The sequence below is a fragment of the Triticum urartu genome, chromosome 1A (assembly GCF_056163025.1).
Source record: "Triticum urartu cultivar PI428250 chromosome 1A, HENAU_Tu73, whole genome shotgun sequence".
NCBI classification, from domain to species: domain Eukaryota; kingdom Viridiplantae; phylum Streptophyta; class Magnoliopsida; order Poales; family Poaceae; genus Triticum; species Triticum urartu.
In genome coordinates this window covers 19884702-19895675 of record NC_141873.1, presented here as the reverse complement: position 1 = coordinate 19895675, position 10974 = coordinate 19884702, and the positions used below count along the sequence as shown (strand labels likewise).

The 10974-nt window shown below is 42.6% G+C and overlaps 1 protein-coding gene across 1 annotated transcript; it reads left to right on the top strand.

Annotated features, from left to right (window-relative positions):
- Nucleotides 1-236: 236 nt before the first annotated feature.
- Nucleotides 237-2580, top strand: LOC147988531 (uncharacterized). Its single transcript, XM_087542344.1, has 3 exons — nucleotides 237-896; nucleotides 1065-1760; nucleotides 1987-2580. Exons 1-3 carry the CDS (start codon nucleotides 237-239, stop codon nucleotides 2578-2580), a joined length of 1950 nt encoding a protein of 649 aa, XP_087398470.1.
- The last annotated feature ends 8394 nt before the right edge of the window (nucleotides 2581-10974 follow it).

Genomic DNA, 10974 nt, shown 5'->3' with positions numbered 1-10974 from the left:
TGGATCCGGCGCATAACGTCTTGTACACCATGTGTGTGGCCCAAAGTGCCTTGTGGCTGTGTAGAATCATGTTGCTGTTTTTGGAGGAGAGGGTAGTGAAACAAGTGAGCCAAGCATACGGCTTCCAAGATGGTGACCGTGCAGTTTTAGGCTACCTGGGCGAAGTCAGGAAGGGGTGCTTCAAGAACATATCATCTGCCAGAGAGAGGAACCTCATCACATATGCTGTAGAACTCATGGAGTCCAAGTCGCCTCATAGCTATCTTTCCGGGGCACTTATACTGGACAGACTACTCACCCGGCAGCATTCTCCTATTTTGATCAAACAAGAAGAAGAAAAGCAACAGCAACAGTTAGATTTAGAGGAAAAGACTGGAGCTCCTTTGGTTCAAAAGGATACGAAGAAGAAAGAGGGGAATGAGGAGAGTAACAAGAAGAGTGTGGAGATCATTGTGCAGCAGCGCAGGATGATAAAACGGTTGATTGGGTCTGCATCTTCCATAGGCATTCTCCACAGACTGCTTCAGACACTGGATTCGCAATGCTCATCCGACAGAAAGGTGCGGGAGGCCGCCGCGAGGATTGTGGAGCACGTTGCTGGCAGGATTCATTTGGAGAAGTTCCCGCGAGGGATCCAATGCGTATCTTCACTCATCAACACCTTTGAAGAATACCGCCGATTACAGCCATATCGGTCATTGCCGTCGTCATCAAACAGAAAAGAAGCCACTGTGATGACTCTGGCACCATCGCCAAACACAAAAAATTGTCAAGAACAGGAACAAGGCCGCAGCAGCATCAATACTTTTTCATTTGAGTCAAACCCAGAGTACTTAGAGTCAGACTCAGAGTCAGACTCAGACAGTGACATGGATAAACTATCATTCTCTGAGCTGGTGGCTATGGGGCACAACAATTTGAAGTTCAGTATCATGTATTGCAGGCAAAAAATTAGTAAGAGCAGCAACACTGCTACTGCTATTTCTTCTTCATCAAAGTCAAAGTCAGACAACGGCATCGATCGGCCATCGTCATCTAAGGCCAACAGGAGCACAACCAATCAGTTCCATGGCTACAAAGAGCTGTTGTTGACTGGCCTGCACATCCTTTGGAAACTTGCAGGCAGTGAGGACAACTGCACAGTCATAAGCAACACCAAACATCTTGTCTCCAAGATTATGGCACCTGTTATCTACGACATAGTGCACCACGCAGGTCATAGTGCATGGTCCACTCAAGTAGTAGAGAGATCACTTGGGGTGATACTTAGACTAATTGTGAATACCAAGGGAGACACTGGGGCAGACCTCCGTCAACAAATCTCAAGCGACAAAGGATCAATCGGCACTATGAAAAAAATTGTTGTCTGCGAAGAATGCAAAGGCGGGGAACTGCAGATGAAGGCCATGCAGATCCTGACGCATCTATGCATTGATGAAACTGCAAACAGAGGTAATCTAACTAAGGTGCTCGTGAGAATCTTCATTAATGGTGATAGCAGCAACACCTCCATCAGAAAGACTGCAGGCGAAACACTGGTGTTGCTGTTTCTCAGCAGCAAAAGCGTCGCCACCCTCCTCCCCAAGGAGGAACATAATGAGTTTGTTGGTGGTCTTGCTAAAATACTTTTACAAGTTGGAGACAACGACACATGCAGAAAAAATGCTGCAGAAATTCTGGAGCATCTATGTATTCAGTTTGCTGAGGATGGTGAATATCTCAGCACACTCAAGAACACCATTACAGGTGTGATGCCAGAGGTACCCACACACACGCTCCTTTCTTTCTTTATTTCTGTTATTTATATACAAGCAAGGTGAATATTCCTCTTGCCTGTCATTCAATCATTCCCCTTTCATGACAATTGGCACACTTCCTTCTTTGCGTTTCTACAACATTTTGTTTTTGCAACTGTGAAGTAACCGCAGCAACTCATTCTATATATGCTAATATACATACTTTACGCTATTGTTATTAACATTGCAGGTACTCAGAGAAATATGCCATGGGTCAACAGGAGAAGAAGAAAAGCCTGAGTATGCCAGATCAGATACTGACATCGAAAGCCAAAGCGAAACCAAGAAGAAGAAAAGGAACAAGAAGAAGAATGCTTCATCCTCTCCAGGGCAAAACGAACAGCACAAGTTGTACGTCGCCCTGCTATCCCTCTGTGTGACGGCGTGTGAGAAATTACACCTTGATCTGAATGCAATTTCGCTGGGACAAGCTATGGATCCAGGAGAATGTGTTGCATTCAGCCTTGCAACAAAGATGGTACAGCTAAATAGGGACCTCATCACCGCCGACAGCCTGACAGCAATGAAGCTTACCACTAGGATGGTGATAGCAGCAATGAAGAAACTCGAGGGCAACGGCACCACTGTCGACCGAGCTAATCTGGAGAGCCTCATTGACTCCCTGTCTAGTGTTTCAGAGACCATGTTGGATCTGGAGGGATGCATAGTTTTCGCGATGACGAAACCTGCCACTGTCGACACCCTCCATTCCCTCGTGAAACAAGCACGGCAACTTCATGCCAAAATACAGGACCAAGACTTGGAAATAGTGGCAGCTAGCTAGCTCTCTCAGGGCAAACAAGCTAGATTATTTGCTATGGATTTATGACAGACTTTTTTTCTTTTGATATATGGATTTGTGTATGTTCATTCACCTGTACTGTATTCTATTAAACTACATCGTACTACCATGTTTTCTGTGTCTCATCGTGTGAGCGCATTAACATTTTATTTCTATGATTTTTAAGTGATGGAAATTACCCTCTCAATGTCTATCTGCTAAACATATACTTGTCCCAAAGTTTGTGCGGCACAGGCGCACAGTTGTGACATACCCGATTAAATGTCTTAGATCAGATGATAGGGGCTGAGTTAATTATCTTTTTGAAGAAAAAAAAACTTGGTGTTAACATTTGAGTAGTATACTATGTGGTAAAGGCAACAGATTAAACACGCAAATACAAGAAGTCAGTGTTGCAAGTACAAGGACTTACAAAATACAAAGTTCCATTGGTAATATCATTCACACATGACAAATCCCTGCAGTAAATATATGAACCAGGAACAGATTATCAGAAAAAAGTATCAAAGGCAGCTTATAAGTACCAAGGGAATTAACACAGAGCATCATCAGGTGAAGTAGGGAACTGAACAAGATTTTCATAGCAGGTGGACTCTAAAACCATTATAAGTTTCACAGCTCCAAGCAATCTACTGACGCCAAACTATTATTGCACTAAAATCACAAGTTTCATCTGCATCTTGAATAGGAAAGTTCAGTTATGTGCGTTAATACTGTCCCAGTAATGCTGCTACTGAATTTCATATTCTGGATGCGTAAGTACTGTGAAAAATTGGTACAGGGCTGGAGGAATAACTAGAATCTAATTTGGAACAAATATACCGAACTAGGAACAAATCTGCTGTGTAGTGTGGGCAGGGTTCGCAGCATAAGTTGCATTACCAACAACGACAAGAAGAAGAACGATACATCGTCCCCTCCTAAGCAAAACAAACACAACAAGCTGCATGTTGCTCTGCTATCCCTATGTGTGACGGCATTTGACAAATTAAACATTGATCTAGATGCAATTTTGCTGGGAGAAGGAAGAGATCAAGCCAGAGATCCAGCAGAATGTGGTGTGTTCAGCCTTGCGCTGAAGATGGTACAGTTAAACAGGGATCTCATCACCACTGACAGCCTGATAGCGATGAAGCTTACCACTAGAATGGTGATAGCAGCAATGCAGAAACTCAGGTGCCATAGTACAGGTGTCGAACGAGCTAATCTGGACAGCCTCATGGACTCGCCGTCCAGCGTTTCAGATACCATGATGGATCTCGAGAGCTCCATGGTTTTTGCCACAGCAGCCATGCCTGCCACTGCCGACACCCTCGATTCCCTCGTGAAACAAGCACGGGAACTCCAGGGTGAAATAAAGCACCAAGACTTGGAGATAGCGCCATCAAGCTCCTGCCAGCTCTCTGTGCAAGCAGTAGAGATTATTTGCTATGGGTTTGCGTCAGACTTTTTCTTTTCATATATGGATTTGCATCGGTTCATTCGCTTGTACTGTACTATTCTATATTGCACTACCATGTTTCACCCATGTCATGGGTGGGCATGTTAACTTTCATTTCCTTGATTTTCAAGTGACGGAAAATTGCTCTCTCAATGTCTATCTGCTACATATATACTTGTCCCAAAGTTCGTGCCGCACAGTTGCAACATATTCGGTGCAAATGTCTTACATCAGATGACAGGGGCTGAGTTAATTATCTTCTGGAAAAAACTTGGTCTTAACCATTTGAGTAGTACTATTTGGTAAAGGCAAATGATTAGACACGCAAACACAAGAAGTCAGCGTTGCAAGTAAGCGGGCTTACAAAATACAGAGCTCCACTGGTAATATCATTCACAGATGATAAATTCCCGTAGTAAATTATGAACCAAGAACAGATTGTCAGAAAATGGCATCAAAGGACGCTTATAAGTACCAACCAAATTAACACAGAGCACGATCAGGTGAAGTGGGAATTGAACAAGATTTTCACAGCAAGCGAACTCTAAAACCATTATAATTTTCACATCTCGAAACAAATATTTTGAGAGAACTACACCATCCGAGTATCTTACTCACGGCGAACTATTATTCCGCTAAAATCACAAGTTTCAAATCCATCTCATAGAGAAAATTTTATTTATGTGGAACGGTACTATTTTATACTCTCCCCGTTCCTAAATATAAGTCTTTGTAGAGATTTCACTATGAACCACATACGGATGTATCTAGATCAATGTTTTAAATAGCGAGCTATAGCATATAGCGGCGACCCTTAAAAACAGTTATACCTGGGCTATAGCGGGCTATAGCGATAAATTATACATGAAATCATTTAGCGGCAACATGCTCAAACAGCTATAGCGGGGCTATAGCCGACTATTTAAAACTATGGTATAGATGCATTTTACAGTATAGATTCACTAATTTTGCTCCGTATGTGGTCCATAGTTGAATCTCTCCAAAGACATACATTTAGGAACGGAGGGAGTACAAATGCTGCTTTGTCATATGTTCTACTGATAAAAATGACATCATACTCAAAATCTGTCAAAACAGGATATGCGAGTACTGTGCAGATCTACATTCTATATTTTGCGCAAGCCAATTTTCTATAGGTATGGAGTACATACCTAGAATCAAATTCACGCGTAGAATACTCGGCGTGCCTCCATCATGGCCTACCGAACTAGAGTAGGATTATAGGAATCAATCTGCAGAACAGCATGGGCACGGTTTGAAGCATATGCGTCGGGAAGGGGGGAGGTGGCCGCGGCAGCGCGAGAAGGGCGCCTGCGCCGGAAGGAGAGCCGGCGGTGGTGTCGGAGTGGAGGCAGCGACCGCCATGCGCCGCTATTGGTGCTGATGGGCCGGAGGTAGAATGGGTTTTTTCTAAGGCCGAATTTAGAAGAAGAGCAGGAGTCCCTCAACAACAACAAAAAAAAAGAGGAAAAATGCACGCAATCTTGGTATGGGCCCTGAAAAATATCCGGTGCTCGCAAGGCCCATGAATGAGCCCAGAAAGGATGTAAAATAGTTTTCATTTTATAGGGGAATTGGTAGTTTCAACGGCCAAAAAAAAATGCAAATTTAGAGAACAATTTCCTGGTTTGGATCGAAACAAATCAGCAGCACACCCAACACTTCTTGCTCACAAAAGGGGTTTGCAATGAAAAAGGCAGAGCGACGTGTGAACAAATTCCTCAAAAAGATTGTTGTGCTGCCTGGTTATCAAAATGATGAGATCATGGTAATCTTACACGGCTGACATACAGACCTCCAAATGCATAATAATCATATTAATGAATCTTAATGTACATATGCATGAGCATATGCCCATGGCATTCTTTTCATTTCTTTCTCTTACTTTTATTTTCTAAAGTGAATATTCCAAGAGTATTCACGTATTTTAGAAATTATCATGACATTTAACTGTATTTTATGTATTTTCAAAATGTTTGGACCATTTGAAAATGTTCATGTAATTTTAAAAACATTTCATGCCTAAATTTTTTCTACATCTTTAAAAGTGTTCACCTATTTTTAAAATTTTATAAAATGTTCATGTGATTTAAATAAGTGTGCACATTTTTTAAAACAAGCCGTTCATGTATACTGAGAAACAATCAGAGAATTTTTCAAAAACTCACCCATTTATAGAAAATCATACAATCTGAAAGCGGCCATGCTTTTTGGAAAAAATTGACATAATTTAAGAAATGATCATGCATTTTAGAAAAATGTTCATAAAATTTACAAACTGTTCATGAAATGAGAAATAATATTCATGAAACTTTAAAATTGGTCATGTGTTTTTGAAATTTTTTTTCATATTTTGTCAAAAATATTTATATACATATTATTTAGGCTTTATTTAAAAAGAAATAATAGAAAGAAAAATGCAAAAAATTCAAATGGCTAAAGAAATAGAAAAGTGAAAATACATTTATACCCCCAAATCACAGGAAACTTAGTAAAACCATTTCCAAGAAAACGAACCACACAAAAAAAATCCAATGGCCGAAAAACAAATGCCAAGCCCAGAAAGATTTGGAAAACAGTACCAGAATGGGCTAGCCATCAAAAGGGACGCCTGGGCGAATGCTGCTATATGACACTTTAAGCGGCATATAGCAAGGCGTTATTGATGTGGTACCTTGGAAGCTGACGACGGAGATGAACAAGGACCTGCTTGTGCCTTTCAATGAAAAAAGAGGTGTGGGACACACTTTTCCCGGTGGCACTGGGTACTTTGTGGAGAAGAATTCACGTAGGTTGTCGTACTAGTCCTTTATATATAGGAGTGGATGGACTGATGACAATTAACAAGATGTACATAGTACTGATTCCAAAGGTTGCATCCCCAATAGAGCTAGGGCAGTTCAGACTGATCAATCTAGCGTAATCACGATTTCATTTATAAGACTAGCTGTTTCGATTACACTGAAAGGGCAAATCCTCATCTAGGAAATCCTGATGTCGTGAGGGAAATCAATTTTAATGAGAGAAAGTCTTGGCAGGAATTCGGGCGGGCGTAGCTAGGACCCCTCCAATCATGTTTGAGCCTATGTTCACCCGGGGCCAAAAAAGGAGAATTCCGGAATGCCTGCTGCTTGCCGCACTTCTGATGTTAAGATCCTTCAATCTTTTTAAAACAGAGGAGGGGGATGGCTCGTACCACCGCCGGCAACCCAAACTACAGATAAGGAGGTTGCAGCCAAACGTAATACTCCCTTCATTTTTGTATACAAGGCCACTATCAAAATTACAATTTGCAGCTATACAAGGCCACTAACACCAATCGAAATAAAATTATGAGGTTTGCCTTGTACTACCAACCGAGGACATTAATACCCAATGCATGTATGTGAGGGTGAGAAGGTTGGTTTTAATGCATTGCATTAATAAACCAACGAGGAGTGAGAGAGTTGTCTTGTTGTGCGTTGGAGAAAAAAATACACATTAATTAACACGTCAAGCGAGAAGAAAAGACTAGTTTGCAACATTGGCTTAAGTGGCCATTAGTTTCTACCTTGGTACCTGTAATATGGGTTTGTGGCCTTGTATATAAAAATGGAAAGAGTATATAAGGATTGCATCAACGATACTGACCAACAGACTGAAAGTTGTACCTCCATATATTATCTCATAGGAACAGATAAATTCTATGCTAGGAAGGTTACCAACGACAATATTGTTACTGCATATGAGTGTTTGCACTTCATGATAGAATTGAATGACCCTATCAGAAGACGATGATGGCCAGGTTAGGCTTTCACGGGAGATGCGTGGACATGGTAATGCGCATGGTGATGAGAGCTTCTTTCTCAGCCCTTTTCAATGGCTTATCGTTGGAGGTGTTTCGGTATACCCGTGGCATTCGTCAAGTGCACCCGATTTCTCCTTATTACTATTGATTGTGGAAAAAAAGTAAGATAAATAAAAGGTTACGGAAGAGAGAAATGAAGAACAGTTTTAGTAAGAAAAATATATAAGACAATGGAAAATGAAAAGTACAAAAGAAATGAAAACAGAATATGTGAACTCAGCCGTTGGAGTATAAGAAAGGGAAATAAAAGATATTCGCAAAAAAAGGGAAATAAAAGAAACACGAAAAGTAACAAAAGGAAAAAGTAACAAAGGGAAAAGCTAAGAGAGGAACAAGAATGGGCAGCTGGGGTGTGCTGCATGCGCCCGTACGGACAAACAGGTGCTCGTCCTCCTTCATTAGAACAGCAACCCCTTCTGTCAGTGCCTTCTCTCAAATAATATAGACCAAGTCTAGCGAGCCGCCGGCTGCTTGCTTAGCCTAGGCAAGCGCCGGCCTAAACTGGAAATTTTATGTTTTTTCCTAATTAATCATCCTAATTAAAAAAGCTTTTCATATGGTCCTTCAGTATTTGTACAGTTATCTCTTCGGTGCATGTGTTTTATTCTTTGGTGCATTTAATTTGTAGTTTCAAAAACTAAAAAAAGCATAACTTTTAATCTACGTGTTGGAATAAAGATCCGTTTTCACCGTTGAAATCGTCGCGATGTGCTCTTCGAAACTAGATCCTGCATGGATATGTTTTGACAAACTTTTTTTGTGCAATTTTGTCCTTGTTTTGTGCAACTGACTAGCCTTCGATGTGTAACTACCTGACAGAGATGTGCAAATTTTCTCGTACATCATAGACGTGCAGTTTTCCTCTATGGTACCTCCACCCCCAAACTGCTTGCTTTCAGTGAGATGTGCAACCATGTTTGTTGCCCAGGCCATGCAATTTTCACTAATGGCACCACCCTGTACTACTCTCCAATAGTGAAATGTGCAATTTCGTTTATTGCCTCGGTGCCCTGGCCAACTGCCTGGTAGTCAACTGTCATGCCAACTGAGCAGTGCAGAGAAGTGCATATTGCCGCGTCAACTGAGCATATGTGTGTGTGCCAATAGTCCTGCCGACTAAACATCAATGTATGTCCAACTAGACTACATTGCCGCGCCAACTGAGCATATGTGTGTGTCAGTAGTCCTGCCAACTAAACATCAATGTGTGTGCAAGTAGACTATATTGCCGCGCCGACTGAGCATACGCGTGTGTCCAATAGTCCTGCCAACTAAACATCAATGTGTGTGCAGGTAGACTACACTGCGGCGCCAACTGAGCATATGTGTGTGTGTGTCAATAGTCCTGCCAACTAAACATCAATGTGTGTGAACCTATACTACATTGCCGCGCCAACTGAGCATATATGTGTTTAACTAGTCCTGGCAACTAAATATCAATGCGTGTGCATCTAGATTACATTGTCGCGTCAATTACGCATATGTGTGTGCAACTAGTGTCCTGCCTACTAAATATCAATGTGTGTGCAACTAGACTAAATTACAAGCCAACTAAGCATATGTGTGTGCAACTAGTCTTCCTACCAATTAAACATCAATGTGTGTGCAACTACAACTACTGGATGGTCATATCCAACTGAGAACTATTATGTATGCAACTACATTTACTAGGGATGCCAACTAACTGTCCGCGTTGTACAACTAACTATTTATGGCTAAAATCTCCACAAATGAACTAAGCGACACAAGCAGCAGCCCACAAAAATAACTCCATTCCCCAGCCGGTGTACTGTCGTCTTGTGCAACATTCTAATGATCCTATCCAACTGAGAACTACTACGTGTGCGACTACTACTATAACGGATGCCAACTAAAAATATGACCGGCAAAAATAGATCAATTTAAGCAAAAACATCATCTAGCCAACTTAATATCACCGTGTTGTGCAATTTTCTAAATCATATATACAACTAAAGATCACTACATGTGCAACTACAACTATTCGATAATTTACTCAGGCAAAAAAGCACTCGTGATAATCCACGTGGTGGAGAGGACGTACGATGGGCGCGACGCACTTACCATCTGCAGGAGACTGACAACGAAGAAGGGCTGCAACAAGAAGCTGGAGAAATGCAAGGAGAGAAGCAAGGCTTACCTGTGCATTGACATCCTGGAGCAGGAGATCAAGAGGAAATCCTTCATCTTCGAGGAGCTCCTTTCGGCACAGGTTTCGGTCGCCACGCCTTTGCTGGTAGAAAATTTCCACATGAGGCGAATCTTTGTTCGTTGGTTCCTTGTCTTCCCGATGAATCCGCACGCGTGTGACGATCTGGACTTGGCAAGCGAACCACGCGGCTTTAGTCTCGGTGCGACATGGTCACACCGGCTTTGTCGGATAGCGCACAAGCGAACCACGTCTCGCCCCGACCACAAAACACCTGGCGGTCGTGGGCCGCACGATGCGCTCGCAACGAGCGGTCCAAGCGCGGCCGCTCGGTTCAACAAAATCGTGCATGTGCGCCCGAAAGTATTGAGGAATAATATATAATATAGTACTCCCTCTATAAAGAAATATAAGAATGTTTAGGTGGATGGGCCCTATCTAGAGACGGTAATGGCAAGGTTAAGCTTTGAACGCTTTTAGAACATCTTCAACGTTGACCCGCAAATTCCCTTTCGCATCCGTCCGCGAACACGGATGCGGGAGGCGGTCATCCAATGCTCCGCCTTCATGTCGAGCATCTCCTTGTCCGCGTTGTCGTACACCTTCTCACCTGCTTTAGACATAAAGAGCAGCGACACCGCGTAGACATCGACGATGTAAGGCACTTGCCTAGCGGGGGTTTTCATGCACGGCCTACTAAGCTGTTTGGCGGCGTAGTAGTACGGAGCCTTGTAATGCCCCGGTAATGGCGGTTTCTGAACGATGGGCGACACCGTCTGGGCTCCGCGACCCTAGCCGTGACCTCTACCACGTCCGCGACCAGCACGCCACCGCCATGGACGCCATCAACACATGCCCTCCACCGACCTTACGCTTCATGAGTGTTGCCTCCTTTGCTGC